This window comes from Lethenteron reissneri, chromosome 25 (assembly GCF_015708825.2).
Source record: "Lethenteron reissneri isolate LAM-NWPU_2019-01 chromosome 25, ASM1570882v1, whole genome shotgun sequence".
Taxonomy (NCBI): Eukaryota; Metazoa; Chordata; class Hyperoartia; order Petromyzontiformes; family Petromyzontidae; genus Lethenteron; species Lethenteron reissneri.
This window is the reverse complement of record NC_083803.1, coordinates 14,772,959-14,788,965: the sequence shown is the minus strand read 5'-3', so window position 1 is coordinate 14,788,965 and position 16,007 is coordinate 14,772,959. Positions and strand designations below refer to the sequence as shown.

Below are 16,007 nucleotides of genomic sequence, written 5' to 3'. Positions count from 1 at the left end.
TGTCATTTTGTGTACAGATGCATTATGTGTTGGTGTGAAGCATTATGCGCGATTCATTTATGAGCAGAACTGTCCTGTCTCCACATGTACTCGAAAACGTATATTCTAGTCCATCAACCGATTGCCAATGCAGAGCAATATGTTTAAGCCTGACTGCTGATAAAACCCAGAAAGTGAAAATCGGTCCATAGTTTGCTCGCCTAGAAAAATGCTGCTGGATGATATTTGTCTGCAAATCCATTAGGCCAAAGGAGTAAAACATAATCGTATTTATATGTGGAGACACTGAATGTATGCATTTACCCACAATGCTCCACAATATCGCCTAATGAGTTTGTACACATCAAGTACAGCCTTGAGGGTGATTTTAAAATTGAGCTAGAAAAAACCCGAAGGTTTATATATGAAATTAAACGAATTAACGGGGGGGGGGAGGGGGGGGTTCTTCTTATTTGTGCTCCACGTGGATGGCTGTGGGGCCTGCTGGCGCCTGCGCTGCTTGCGCAGAATGGGCCTTGATGGGCTCGGGGGACACGTGGAGAAATAAGCCATTCTGTCAACGCCGAGCGTAATTAGCAATCCTCCCGAGTGCGGGACAATTGTTTTCCTCTCGCTGTTTGTTGATGCGAGCGATGGAGAAGGGTGGCACAGAGGATTCGGCTCGAGAAGAAAAAAAAACCTGACATGTAGCAAAGAGGGACTGCGGAGGCAGCAGGGAAAGCGGCGGGGGAGGCGGGATGGGGGGCGGTGGTGGGGGGGGGGGGTATTTGGGGGGGGGTGGCGGCGTGCGCCACGGCGACGGTGGCACGTGGGGGAATCGTCGGCGATTGTTCCGAGATCGCCGTGGGGACTCGGGGAGCCCCCGGCCGGCCGCGTGGCTCAGGTGGCCACTGCGGCTGCCTCTTTCAGCGATTTGTCGCGCTCCTCCCAGAGCCAGGCCCGGCTGCCTCCGCCCGCCCGCCCGCCCGTGCGTGATACGCGACACGCGCCCGGCCCAGCGCACGCCACGTCGCCGTCAGCCGGCGCGGCTGCAGTCGTCCCAAACGAGGCCTCGGGGGAGGGGGTTTTCGTCATTGTCTGCGGGCGGAAGGCGGTAAATTAAGCGTCGCTTTATTCACGTGGCGGCCGGCCGGTACGCCGGCCGGCGGACGGACAGGCAGAGCACTTATCCTGAGCAAACAAACGGCACGGGCAACAACAACAAAAAAACACAGTTGCCGGTCGCTTCTTCGGCTCACGGACAAAGAGCTTCCGCTGCCTCCCGAGATTTTTCCTGAGCAGTTGTATTGAGTTCAGGTTAAGCGCATCCCCCTGAGTTGCGGCCGTATTAGCAAGTCGCACGGCTTTCTTTCTGTCCCAAAATCCATACCCGTCCGATGAGTTGCAGGCGCGCGCAGCGAGAGGCCGATTACGCAAGGTCGATATTGTCTCCCGATAATCGTGCGCGTAAACCCAAACCCGGGTCAATTTGCTTTAAATGAGAGAAAAATCTGTTGCAAATGGGGTCAGGGATGATATCAATCACGGAATAGCATTCACTTATGCACAAAGACAACGGTGATCATTTAGTGTTACCGCTTTGACGTTTTTTAGCAAGCGCTTATCAATGAACGCCAATGAAAACTGTCACTTCACGCACAGCACCGTTGTGGTGTCGCTACCAAACCCAGCTGCTTTTGTCTTCTCCGCACTGATGTCGACATGTGTCGCATGCATAATGTACTCGTCTTCTAGGTATGTGTTTAAATAAGCGGTGGCGCGATGGTTAGCGCGCTGTCCTGTGAACCTCGCCACCTAAGTTCGATTTTTGGCTATGATATGTGACATCTGAAACGGTCCTTACCCCACTCCACCACCCAACACCACTACCCAAACCCATCCTAACCAGCATGGAGAAGTATGTTCACACAGTTGCCATCACCAACAAATGGCTGTGATTAAGTTGTTATGAAGTGTCGTGATCTGTAAGCAAGCCAAAAATCACTGCCATTTTCGGGATATTTTACCACTACCCCGCAAAGCATACTTCAAGCGCACGCACAGACAAAGATCCCCCCTATAGCCTTAACATACTGTTGGGGCAAGTGCTGTTAGCGAGCACCTATCAAGGCCGGCACGGCACAAGGGGGGGGTCGGTGACCTGTACAACACTCGGCCACCTTTGTCTGCCCAGTGGCGATGTTTACACACCACACCAGGTACTCATTTGAGGCTGAGTCGACCTAGGGGAGGCCCAGGACAAGTTCACACACACTTATGTTGGCCGTGAGCGAGAATCGAACTCAGGGCACCGGGTTCAATGCACAGTGCGCTAACCGCTGCATTACCGGCTCCCCACGAGCGCACGCACGCACGCGCGCGCACACACACAAACGTACACGGCACGCAGAGCTGCTAATGGGACATCTTCACACGGCACACGATTATGCCGATTCCTGTTCAACCAAGCCGCCACCCCAGTGTGCGTGGCGAGTGTCAGCACGCTTGCTTGAGGTGCCAAAAATACACGGTCAGAGCCTTGGGTGAGAGGCGCGAAGCAAGAACAGAAATAAATTATCGTAGCGTGAGTCTAATTACCTCTGACTTTTCGATGACCCCGAGTGTGTAACATATGTTCAAGCATTGATGATTGAACGGCCGTTGCGTGTTTTACCACGAGTGCCTTCTGTGATACCTGGCCCCAAACAATTGTACAGTTGTAATACCTCGACTTGGCACGAGCACTCTACTTGGCATAGGCTTAACCACCTGAAATAAATGCTATAAACGCAACAAATTCGTCGGTAAACACTGCCTTATTTGGAGATTTATATAATAGGGCACACTTATTCATAGCACATAGGCCAGAGAGATAAGTGGGTAATAGTTGGAGACTATACTACAAACTAAACTAAAACTAAACTTTTTATTTTACCAGGTAAGGCCCACTGAGCTATATAGATCTTTTTCAGAAGCGACCTGGCCACAAATGATTGCCTAACGACGTGGCTTATCACATGGAAATATATAGCAGCCAGTCACTCTAAATGCATGGTGATTCTAAATGAAGAGAGAGAAAACGGAGAGCCCGGACATGAATCCACGCGACCACGGGGGAGAACACGCAAACTGCAAATAAACAGGCGTCAGGGTCGGGATCGAATCCACGACCTCCTGTATACCAGGCGAGGTAGTGAACATCTCGCCACTGTGGCGCCATGGGGCCTGATGAAAACTACATTTTCAAGACGTTTTCTGATGACCAGCCCTCAAATTGACACGTGAGATGAATGCTGGCTGCCATGTGTTAGTAGTTGGTGATGGAGAAGGCAGCAGGGTGTGGCTCTGACTTGACATGTAACAATGAATCGAATCTTGATGAAAATCGATCGACACGCTTATGATACGGGTATCGGATCGTGCAAATTACTTGCGCACGTCATCTTATTGTGACATTTTTACTGTCTCAGTGAACCAAACTGTACAAACGAGACGAATGTCAAACCGAGTAAAACATTTTTTTATCGAATTGCAACCCCTGCATCGTGACACAATCGAATCGCTGGATGGGGTGGGTGGGGTGGAAGGGTAATTTCGTTAAAGATCAATTTCAAGCCCAGCATCCAACCGTAAATATACTAATGTCTGAAGAGGAGAAAAACACACACAATTCCAAGGTTAGGCATGCACGTGCAGGCTCGGTCAGCCGGGGTTCAGCTGGCACGTCGTGGCGTGCCCCGTCTTCTCGCTTGGCAGGTGTCATCCTCATGGGCCCTAATCGCTCGCCCCTCTTGCCATCTCTCTGCGTCCGTCCACCCGACTGTCCTCTAAACACCCCCCCCCCCTGCCCCCGTCGGGCTCTCCGCTCATTGGCTCCTCGGCCAGCCGTGACATCTCAATCTGTCTGTGCGGCGGCCCCACAGGGACCCGCAGAGGGCCTCTGTCGCACTGTCTGTCCCGACAAGAGCAACAATGCCGACGCCTGTAATGAGACCTGCAGATGCATCGGACAAAATTAAACCTCGCGTAAAATACACGTTTTGTCGTTGTTGTTGTTGTGAGCAAACGAATGTAGATTTGTAGGAATCGTTGTGCAGCTGCGTTTGCACATTTTGTAAAGCAAAAAGCCGAGTATTTCTTGCCCAGACTATTAATAATGTATTTTTTTTGCATATTCATTTTATGCACTGATTTGCATGACGTTAAATAGTGAGCCAACACGATGTAATTCCAAAAAACACAGGATGAGATGTTACTATCCTTTGTGCAAGCACTTCCAAGAGTTCATGAACAGTGAGCCTGGTGAAATTTGGGGAGCGCATCGTCAGTAGTGACCCTTTGGTTCCTAGGGTGTTTCGGCCTTTCATACTATACACCCTCCCCAAAGACGGCCAGCGGCAGGGTGATCAATCCTACGCTTGCGTCCCATTCCCAATTAGTCATAGGAGTTGCCTTGTTGTTGATAGCCAACATCCCATGGGACTATGCATGGCAGGGGCGTCCTCCTCCCTGAGTCAAGCATTGTTGACTGCATACCTCCTGGCCCTCTCACTTTGGGGCCCAGCTGGGGTCTTTCCTCTTCATCCAGAGCCACTGACTGCTGCCTTCTGCCGCCTCCGATACAGCTCTGATTGCCGAACGCTGGCTCTGGCCCTTAATTCCCAGGTCTCTAAGCAGTCTGGTTGTAGATGTTGCCACAAAACCTCTGCAGCCCACCTCCACTGGTCGGACTTCTGTGTTCCAGCCATGATGCCGTGCTTCGGCAGCTAGATCGGCATAGCGCAGATGTTTTCGCTCTCAAGCCTCATCTACTGAGTCCTCCCAGGGTACTGTGAGCTCAATGATGAAGACCTTCTTGAGCGAACTGGACCAGAGCACCATGTCAGGTCTTAGGGTGGTGGTTGCGATCTCCGGAGGAAACACAAGTAATGCTTCTTTATCATATATCATTTGTTATTTCCAGCGGAGGCAGTCTAACAAAAACATCACGAGAAAATAAAAAGGAAATGTGGTTATATTATGCTTTAAGTACGAAAGCTCTGAATCATATGTCAACACATTAAGCTTGTTGATGTTAAGCATAGCCATATCGAAACGTCAATATAATGCGCGTGAGCATGCATACATTTAATAAGCAGATCTCAATATGTTCACTCGCTTGCCTCCACAGTGCAAATTCATTCTTTCACCACAAATGGTTTAATAACCGTGTGCGTGCAATGTGTGTGCCGAGCGATAGTTTTTTTTTTATTTCAGCGAGGCATCATGATGTAAATATCACGTGTAAAATTAATCAAATTTCACTTTGTCTCTTCACCTTTGCTCCCTGTGTGCGGTGCTTAAATGTACCCTCACCGTCTCTTCGAACCCATCATTTTCAGCCGTAATCACAATCAGAATATTTCTACTGGAGTAATCCGATGAGCTATGAAGCTCTTTTTCGCAGATGTCCAGGAGGTTGCGAGTCAGAAGGTTACAGCAAACGATACAAAAACACGATATGAGTGCAAAGCATAGGAAAGGTAAACAAATCACTTAAAGAAATATATCCAAATAAAACTAAACTAGTTTTTTTATCTTACCAGGTAAAGCCCACTGATCTATTAGCTTCCTTTTCAGAAGCTACCTGGCCGCAAATGATAGCGCAACGAAGTGGGCTTGTCGCGTGAAAATTTGCAGCAGAAAAACGATTTGAATAATCGAAATTCGCGCTGCTAAATGTTGAGGGGAAACGGGCAAAACTCCAAACATGCATGCGATGAGGCAGGGGAAAGGCGGCAGGTGGCCAGGTTTATTCTGCGCTCGGGCACTCGACGCCAAAGCTCTCCTGCTTCGCGGTGAACGTGCCGCTCCAGCGCCGTGTTCGGCAGAGGGACCCGCTGGGAAAATCTCTGCAGCCCCCCCCCCCCCTCGTTTCACCATTCCCGCTGGGGGGCAGTGAGAGAGAGCAAGCGAGCGCACCTGTCGGCTTCCTTGACGGCACCCCCCCCCCCCTCCCCTAACGCTCACCGCTCCGTCTCAAGCTATGAAGAGCGGTCGCGGTACCTGGAGGCCATCGTGAAGCAGCAGCGGGAGGTGAGCACCTTCGAGGACCTGGCGGCGCAGGTGTACAGCCCCGCCATGTGCCGCCCGCTCTCGTGTGACGCAGGTGAGGGCTGCAGCGGCGCCCGCACGCAGTCACCGGTCCCATACCCCCCCCACACACCCACCCACACACCCACCCCGCACACCCCCCCCCCACACCCACCCACACACCCCCCCACACACCCACCCACACCCCCCCACACACCCCCCCCCGCACCCCCCCCCCGCACACCCCCCCACACACCCACCCACACACCCCCCCACACACCCACCTACACACTCCCCCGCACACCCCACCCACACACCCCCCCACACACCCCCACACACACTCCCCCGCACACCCCACCCACACACCCCCCCACACACCCACCCCGCACACCCACCCCGCACACCCACCCCGCACTCCCCCCCACACACCCACCCACACCCCCCCCCCACACACCCACCCCCACACCCAACCGCACACCCCTCGTTGCCTGAACTCGAGTCGTGCTCCGCAGAGGGAGGGGAGGGTGGGGCATAGAGAGGATAATTAAAAACTATTTTAAAATATACTATTTTTATTTTACCAGGTAAGGCCCACTGAGCTTTAGACTTTTTTTTCTTCCCAGAATCGACCTGGCCACAAATGGTCACCCAACGAAGTGGCTTATCGCGTAGGCATTTATAGCAGTAGCCAAATACTCTAAATGTATGTTGATTATAAATGTGGAGGGGGAAAAAAACGGAGGACCCGGAGAAAAATCCACGCGATCACAGAGAGAGAGAGAGAGACACAAACTCCAAATATAAGCGTCAGGGTCAGGATCGAACCCATCACCTCGTGCATACCAGTCGACGTAGTTAACATCTTGTCACCACGGTGCCCTTTCTTTACAAACTAGCTTAAACACGCCCCCCCCTCCCCCCAAGGTGCACCCTACCCCTCAGCCACCCTCCCCCCCAGGTTATATTTGTGGTATGTGTCCGATGGGGGTGTAACCCGACGCATCCATTGCTATCAGAAGGTGCCCCTCTTCTAAGATGCATGGTCAGCGTTGAAAGAGTAGGCCAAATACCCTCCAGAGGGGTAGGGGGGGGTCTCTCCAGCTTCTTCTAGTGGAGGCCCTTCCTTGTAGCAATGTTGTGAGCAAGCAGTTGCAGCACTGCCCTTTTGCCTTTTGAGGTTCACCGTACAGGCATGAGATCATGTGTGTAGTACAAGACGGTGTTTTTGTTAGTGTTTTTGTACACAAATGATATCCACATATTCTTTGGCTCTTTCGGTAAAGTCACGTAGGTATAAAATACAATAAATCACGACGTTTCGGGCGCAACACAAGCGTCCATCATCAGGTGGGAAAGCTGATGATGGATGCTTGTGTTGCGCCCGAAACGTCGTGATTTATTTTATTTCATACCTACGTGACTTTACTGAAAGAACCAAAGAGCATGGATTCCTGCAGTCAAGAAAGCTTCAAATCAAGATATCCACATGTTACATTTATCTTGATGGGGCTAACAAACAAATGTACATCGAGACAAAACAATAAAGAAATGATGCAAACGGGATGACAAAATGGAGAGGAAACATGATTCGCTATGCCCCCCCCCCCCACCATGTCCGATTTTCCATGGCAGCAGCGTGGCCAGAAGCGGTGATGAGAGTGGCGGGAACCTAACGTGGCGTCGTTCATTTCCCTCTGGCGCTACCAGCGGAAATGCCAGTGATCTGTCAGGAGAGACATCGTAATGAAAACTATTTAATAAAAACTTTTTTTTTTTACTGCAAGTTCAGAGAGAGAAAAAAATCTGAAATTGGATTCGTGAAAACTGGGTTTGTTGAAGACGTCAAATTTAATTTTCAAACCGATCATAATTTATCACAGTAAGTTGTGAATAAATATAATGCATTTAAGTTTAAACATTGTTAAACGTCATCACGAGGTCTTTGGCATTGCGATAAGAGATGGCACTAGTTTTTTTTACCATATGTAATTTTTGCAGGTGGTTGAAGGATAGAATCACTGCTATATCTTGTGATGCACATCATTATTGAGGGCTGTAATTTTTGGGGTCTTGTGGCATTAAAAATCCCGTGTCTCTTCAATCACTGTAGTTCACACGAGCGTGCTACAATGCGGAGTCCCTCTCTCTGATTTTTATTTATGTTTATATTGGTTGGTTTACAGCGGGGACGACTAATCATGGGATGCAGTGGGTCTAGTGGAAATTTTGAGATGGTGGTCTCTTGTCTTTCCTTGTTTTTGTTGCAAGAATCCACAAATCATTACTAATTGTTAATGAAAATATAGAAACTGATTGCATTTCATCTCTGATCCTGTTTCGAATTCTTTGATTTTGTCCAAAGTAAACGAGAGAACCCTGGTTAACCTGTTATCGTAAGGAGCTGACCTGTGGGATTCTTCTAGCCAAGCGCTGAGGTTTTTTTCCCTCCCCCAGCACGCAAGATTACGATTAATTCGATTTATTTATTGTTCGCAAAATGAATTCGTCAACAGTGGCCTACCGATGTAACGTTCTAGCATGTAAAAACAAAAATCATTTTACCGTTAAGCTTTTGCGTCTTAAAACAAAAAAGGGGCGTGATGCTTAGCAGCACGCATTTGTGCGTTGCGTCGTTTAGGTGCGGTGACGCAGTCCTTCCTGTTGTCGTTACTCTTGTGCTGGAAAAAAAAACTCACGCGGTTTTGCCTGAGACGACAGCGTGAGCCGCGGTCAATGCGCGGTGCCGGCGACAGGTGGGCGTCTCAAGCGGTGCGATTTGCGTCGTCTCCCCAGTTTTGCCCTCGTCGCGGCGCTTGCCTCGTGCGGGAGTCGCTCACCACCCTTGTGACTGGGCGCTGCCGCTGTCACTCGGGTGCGATTTGTAGCTGTATTTGTTTTACGTTAAAATTTTGATTTTTCCCAGATCATTTTTCATAACGCCTTTCTCCCAAGCAGAAACAAAGGTAAGAGAAGGGGGCCGAGGTGCTCGCGAAGGGCCACGCACTGCCAAGCTCTCCTGTCCTTAACCGGCTTTTGTTCCAGCTTTTTGTTATTTTTAACCAGCACCAACACGGAGCACTTTCCCCCTTCCTTGTTTTCAGCTGCACTAACCCGATTGGTCACTAATTAAAGCTTTCTTTGTTTTTTTTTTACTAATACGATTCACCGCAACCCCAACAAAATAAGGCTTCGTGGGGACGGGGGGTGGGGGGGAATTAAAGAAAACAAAAAGGGAAACTTGGAAGAAGAGGTTGCACAAACTAAGAACAACCTCTGCGCGCCGGCGCTCGGAGGAGGCGCTCCGAGAGAGCCGCGTCCGTGAAAGTATCTTGAGATGAGCGGTCGATAATGCTCGCTCGGCTGGACGACGCCGCGAAGCGAGGGGCTGCTGGTTGCCAGGCATTGTGCCCCGAATGCCTCCGTTGATGCCGTTGATGCCGTTGATGCCGTTGACGCGCTCACACCTGCTGCCGGGTGCGAGCGTCGTACCTCGGGCACCTCGCTTTTCAACCGCTCTTTCTCTGCGGAGGGCCACTCGGAGACACTCATTAAAAGCCGCTTAAAATTACATGATGCTTGCGTAAATTATTCTTGCGCCCTAGATGTTCGATTAATTCGCGGTAGTTTATAAATAAACGGCAAAGAAGAAAGCGGCCGCAGAAGCTTGTAATTATCTAACCGCTGGCCTTTGAAAGCAGGCTTCATTTGTTTGTGGCCATTAAAAATGTATAACGAATATCCATAATACATTACCGCCTTGACTTCACTAATCTTGTGGTATTGTCAGAAAATTTGGTCTCATGGCCTGATATCGAATTCTGTTTTGGCTTGTCGGTCCCCTATTTGTGCAGTGCCGTAGCGCCGGTCGTGGCATTGTTTATTCAAGCGCTTCCAGTGGGCGCAAACCAAAGCAGCAGCATCTGTGTGTTCACCGTACACGCCAAAAGCAGCCAGCAGTTGTAACTATAATATTAATTACGTTGCATTTTGACTCGTGTGTAAGCGCGAACCCCACTGTCGCCAGTACTGTACGTACGAGATTATTCACACCTGGACCGCTCTTCTCGTGCGTTCGCGCGCTCGCTCGCTCACGTGCCTTGCAGTGAACGAGCACGACACCAGCCGAGAGGTGGACAGCCCCGCTGAGGAGGCAGACTGCGCCGAAAGCGTCTCCAAGCAGGCCCACGCGCAGCCCTTCGGCAAGCACCGACGCACGGGCAGGCTGCGCCGCATCACGGGCGCGGTCGGGAAGTCCTGACGACCCTCCGCCGTTAGCCGGCACGACGCCCACGGCCGCTGGTGCCCGCACAACTGGCGTGGCCGGCTCTCCCCCTCTTGTGTTTCCGTCCAGTCTATGCGCGGCAGGTTTGCAGTGCTGAAGGGAGTGGGGTGGGGGAGGAGGGCCCCCTCAGGGGCTCGTTGTTTTGCGTGCGCGTTAGCTTCCGTTTCTGAATGATTAAACACATGAAGTAATTTTGGTGCGTTATTTTTATTCTTCTGCGAGAGATTTCCTTTCCGAATTTCCGTTGATTGTAAGATGTACATTCCAGCTGTCTTCCTTTATTTTTTACTTTTATTAAAATAATTCGTACCAAAGCTAAGCATATATTGCCTTTTTTAAGAGTAAATTATTTTATGGTAAACAAACCACTAAAGCGTAATTAATAATGCATACTCATTCAAAGTTGGCAATTACATCATATTTATAATGTGTCGGTATAACCCATCTTTGTGATTGTCTCTAGTCAGTGCACACTGTGTATGCAGCGTTTGATAGTTGCGCTGGGGTATGTTGTTCAGCACCATGGACAATGGCACTCTTAAGGCTGGTCCTTTATAGCTGCAAGCAGTCTTTTGTTTCGCTCGTCAGTTTTATCAAATCACCCGAATCGCTTTTTTGCCTTATATATATATATCTCTAGTACTAAAGCAATGTGTGACTGGGCATATCACGTGTCACTTTCGTTGGGTTACGGAGTCGGCGAGAAGTAAATTAAAGATTAAAACCAATCATCATTCATCCCAAACATGTGAACCATTCACCACCGCTCAAGCTGTCACATGCAAGGCCCTGTGTCTTGTGGTCCTTGCGACACCTTGTCCGTATTTGCATTGTCCGTACAGAATGTGTCTAATTAGGGGTAAGAATAATGGAATGTGCACTTTTGAAACGAATTAACTTTTCTTTATTCGCAATATTTATTTCCTTCCGATAGTAGATTATGTTGTGTGATATACCAGAATATCAGCTACTCTCTACGTACACTAAAGCAAATGAGCAGACTGTGTTTCAATTAACATGTCTTTATTGTTAAGATACCTAAAACTGTGTGCAAGCTCTGCAGAAGGATTTACGCACAGTATGTTTTCTAATAAATATGAAGTATCTGAAATGCAATAAAAAACCAACTTGGTCACATGACAAGCGTTACTGTGAGTCCTTGGTTTGTGTGTGAGTCAGATTTCTGGGATAGAGTCTCTTTCTTTATGGTGTCACTTGGCCATCCTCGATGTAATTTTACAATTACTTCTCTGCAGTAGCCACGGAAGGAGAACAAACATACACTTCCGTCACGTGTATTAAAACAGTTTTATTTCAAACTTAACGACGCTGGTTTTGTGTACAACTTGGTGCGTCGTGTGGAACGTGATATTTGTGGAGACTGAGTAATTACCTTTTTTATTGGTGCCTAAACCAGTCCATACGGATTGCCAGACGAAATAGTTAATCTGCAAGTTCCTATTTTCATATCGCTCTGCCAATGTCTCGTACTGCCATAATTTGCTTTGCTCTCTCATGATTTGGTTTTATGCCAGTCAAAAATTGTCAAACTGTACAGCACAGAAAACATCGCATCAGTGGGCTTACGTGGTCATGTTAATCGAGTTTGAAATATGAGACCCGACCATATGCCTGCTCCCCCCGTCGAGACTTGGGGTATTTAAAGCTTAGGAACAAAATTGCTGTAGATTTATTTTTTGTTTCACGTATTGCGTCCACGTTTTTGTTTGTTGTGTTGCGAGTTTCGCTTTGCTCATCTGCATGCATGCGGCACTGAACGCAAAACTATTTTGCGCCGATATCTGGCTTTGCCCTCGCTCGCGGTAAAGAATTCAGTGGGCGGTGGAGGTTGCGCGGTTTTTGTCGTGTTCGATCAGCCCCTTTGCGCCCACTGCGAGGACATCGTGCGGGTCCCGTTCCCGTTTCCACAAACGGTGAAATCCCAGGCCATCTGGTGCTTTTTAATCTCAAGCAAATGACGTAAAGCCTTTTTGTTGGGAGGGGCGGGGGGGGCATGTTAGCTTACTCTTTTAATATATTTGCCAGGACATATAGGAGCAAATATTCTCATTCTGAGATCTATATGGCCAAGCAGTCCCTTTTTTTTATGAGTTTAACAACAAAAATGTCGACATATCACCGTAATTAACTTCCAACATTTGATCACGTTCTTCGATGTAATTTTAAATGTACCCTGTTTTGGTGGTTGGTGGTGGAAAGGTTACTGCACCACACTATACGAACCATGTGACCTTCAATTACTGGCCACGGCTAACATCGGTGGAGAGTGATATCCGAACCGGTGCTTCTCTTTCCCTCCCCTCCTCCCCCAGGGCCCCCTATCACCAACCCTGCAAAGACCGTTGTGGTGAAATATAGTGAAATCCCCTCCGACCGACACGCCTGTGGAGAGCCCTTCAGCATGGATTGTCAAAAGGGCTACAACTGAAACTTTTCTGCGTTCGCTCTCCGCTCACGTGCAGATATTCTCCTTTTATCGTAATATCATTAAATCAAATCTCGTTCCAACCAAAAATCTAGCGCTTCCCCCGTCTCGCTGCGTCTCTCCATCAGCCCTCTCGCTCTATCATCCTTCCCTCCCTCCCTCTCGGGGAAGCGAGATGTGGTGGAGGCTGCACAGTTTGTGGGTTTACCTTTGAAGGGGGGAAGGATGAGTGGCAGGAGGATGAGAGGATGCGCTCTCTAAACGGAGAGTCCGTGCAGAGGTCACCTGCTGTTTGTAAACTATTTGTAAATAAAAACAATCTTAACTTTGTATTTCAGGCCATCAATTGGATTCCCCTTCATAGATGAATGCCAAAGTGTAAATGCTGACGCTTTAAACACGTACGTAGTATGTGTGTGTTGTTGGAAGTCATGTTTGCAGTGCGAATGAAATCTGCGGTGAGACACGGCAACAGGACAGGAATTTATTGAATCGAAATCTATACAAACGGGTCTCAAAAACAGACATTGCTTTCCGCGATAAAACTTGTAAAACAAGAGTACAATTACTTACGTAATTAAGCGGTGACATTTCATGTACACTTTGGAAGGCTAGAATATCTAGTACACAAAAAACAGTAGCAAAACTGCGTTTTAAAAATAGGGCCTCTAATCGTGAATTGCAATAAGTAAATAGCCATTCGGCGTACAAAGTCGTGGGCCTGTGCCAAGTTGCAACGATTTGCACACGATATTTCCTAAACATGATAGATAAAACTTTATTTCCCTACTTGTACGAAGCTGCAAAAATAGTACATTCTACTTTATATTTAAGCACATCTATAGAAAAGTACATTACAAAATATTTGTTTTAATAAAATACAGTTACTACGCTTAATTTAATCTTCTCTCCGATAAATAGCAAAAAAGCGGTTCTCACCAAATATTTACACACATCGATAAAGCCACGAAAAGTAATATCGTGAAGAGCTCCCGTAACCTACATTTGGCTTTTCTATATGCTAAGGCGACAGTGTTACAAAAGCTTCGTGCTATAACTGCATCCTAATCGCTACGGGAGGGGAAAAAAAAAGCTGAGTAACCTTGTGAAGTACCGTGAATGCTCCCATTACCCTTCGGCGCTTCAAGCAGAGAGTTTAATTGAGCGGAGGTCAGTCAGCGGTGTCCCCAACAACTCTTCTCGTTGTGAACATTCAGTCTCGACGAAGGCTTTATACGACGTTTTTTTTCCCTCTCTCTTAAATCGACAAGGCACGTAACAAGCGCTCCGACGAATTTTCCTTTTTTTTCCGCCTAGCAAGTCGGCTGCAGGGGCATGTGCAACAATATCACCTGGCGGTTCTCAGATGGGTGGCACTTGTTGATGTGGCGCGTGAGTCCCGGGGAGCTGTAGAATGTCGCGGGGCAGAACTTGCAAGGGAAGAGGTCCCGTGGGTGGAGGGCCAGCCGCTGCTCAGACGCACCATCTCTGTCCAAGACGTAAGCCGCCTGCGCGGTGAACGCCGAGGCAATGCCACCGCTGCCGACACCGCCGCTCCGAGGCAACCCGTGCTCCAGCAGGTGCTGCTCGCGGCCCTCGGGGACCGGGAACACCTCGTCGCACAGCTGGCAAGGGAACGACGAGGTGACCGCCTCGACCACGGCCGCCTCGTGCACGCTCTGCAGGTGCTTGCGCAGGTAGGCGCGCCGCCGGAACTTCTTGCTGCAGCGCGGGCACTCGTAGGGCCCATCCTCGGAGCCGGCTTCCGAGGGCGTGGAGGCGCGACTCGGCATCTCCCGGTCGCATGAGCCGTCGCTGTGAGCAGCGCCGGCGGTAGCAGCAGCAGCAGCAGCGGCGGCGGTGGTGGTGGTGGTGGCCCCCGCAGTCGGCACCTCTGCGTCCGCTTTGCCCCCCGGCGTGGCGCTCGCTGGGCTGGGGCGCGGCTTGTGCCAGCGCCGGTGGGAAGCCAGGTTGGCCGGGCAGCTGAACACTTTGTCGCACTCGGGGCAGCGGTACTCGACTCGAACGATGCGCGAGCACCGGTGCTGCGCCAGCGCGAACGGGTCACCGTACTCCTCCTTGCACAGCTGGCACACGTACCCTCCCCCCATGGGCCGGGAGGACCTGGGCTTCGCGTCCACGGGCTCCTCCTTGATCCGCAGCCCCAGCACGGGCGAGATGGTCACGTTGTCCTCGAAGATTAACCTGCGCGCCGCCTTGGGCTTTTTTGCGGCCACTTTGCTACTTTTGCGCTCGGCGGGTTCGGGCGAGGGCCGCTTGGCACCCGCCGTGGGTGAGCTGCTCGGGAGGCCCGACCTCGGTTTCAGCTCCACGTTGCTTGGCTGCAGAGCCGAAGGCGCGGCCAGCAGCATCTGCTCGAGGCTAGGAAAGACGCTTTGGCCGGGATAGGGCGCAGCCGACGCTGGCGAACCCAACACCGCGTCCTCTCGGCTCACGGCCCTGGTGGGACTGTAAGAGGCATAGCCAGAGTCCGGGCTGCCAAACCCCACAGATGGCTCCTGGTCACGGCCAGAGAAGGCGGAAGAGCACGGCGGTGGGTAGCTGGAGGGCAGAGGGGACACGGCCGTGCAGGTGGTGCCCAGGTTCACCGGGTAGGTGCTGTCTGGCGGGGAAAGCCACATTACAGGGCTCAAGCCATTGTCTTCACCGGCACGGGGCCGGTAAGACATGGCACTGGACCTCTTGCTCCTCTTCACTAAAAATCCTTTCGGCATCTTGGCGACGTGGTTTGTGCAAGGCACCGCTAAGGGTAAATTAAGGCACTGCTGCACCCTTCCACCCCGCCCCCCCTCCCCCCCCAAAGAAAATCGCTTCGCAGTATGCAACACTCTGCGGGTTTAGCCCAAGCACTTTGGGGGCATGCAGGTGACGCTGTAGCAACGCGTGGGGAGGGGAGCAGAGGCTCGAGTCCCTCTGTGTAGTAGCATCTCTCGTGCTCATCACCTCTTATATGAGAATGCTTGTCTTTGTCTGACCACCGTCACAGATGGTAGCAAGGCAACAGCCAATGAGGACAATGAGCCTAAGCTGCATGGGTGGAGCAGATGTCAAATTTGGGTATGAGCGGGCGGGGCGTATATACAGTTAATAGTAAATGCCTTCCGTCTATCCTAAATGACCTGGCTTCTTATTCGCGGTGCGCCTGCAATTTATTTACAGCAATTTATTCCGCGCCGAATCCCAAGACGGACGGGCGTCGTGGATAGA

General features: G+C 50.2%; 2 protein-coding genes across 11 annotated transcripts in view; one reads left to right on the top strand and one right to left on the bottom strand.

Annotated features, from left to right (window-relative positions):
• The window catches only part of LOC133347308 (ral GTPase-activating protein subunit alpha-1-like), a 136,278-nt gene extending 124,802 nt beyond the window's left edge, over positions 1–11,476 (top strand). For 9 of the 10 annotated variants that reach the window (XM_061559458.1, XM_061559459.1, XM_061559467.1 and 6 more), the window contains 2 exons: positions 6,003–6,127; positions 10,155–11,476. In XM_061559458.1, the coding sequence (XP_061415442.1) occupies positions 6,003–6,127; positions 10,155–10,309 (280 nt within the window). In that variant the 3' untranslated portion in view covers positions 10,310–11,476. Of the gene's footprint in view, positions 1–6,002; positions 6,128–8,974; positions 9,015–10,154 lie in introns of all 10 variants that reach the window. The other variant, XM_061559464.1, reaches the window with a different exon arrangement.
• Positions 11,477–13,249: 1,773 nt separating this feature from the next.
• INSM1 (INSM transcriptional repressor 1) lies at positions 13,250–15,710 on the bottom strand. The gene has a single exon (XM_061559457.1). It carries the CDS (start codon positions 15,512–15,514, stop codon positions 14,093–14,095), a length of 1,422 nt encoding a protein of 473 aa, XP_061415441.1. The 5' UTR covers positions 15,515–15,710; the 3' UTR covers positions 13,250–14,092.
• Positions 15,711–16,007: the final 297 nt, after the last annotated feature.

Bases quoted from the DNA above. Each gene is read 5' to 3' on its own strand.
- INSM1 (XM_061559457.1), bottom strand. From the start codon at position 15,514: ATGCCGAAAGGATTTTTAGTGAAGAGGAGCAAGAGGTCCAGTGCCATG.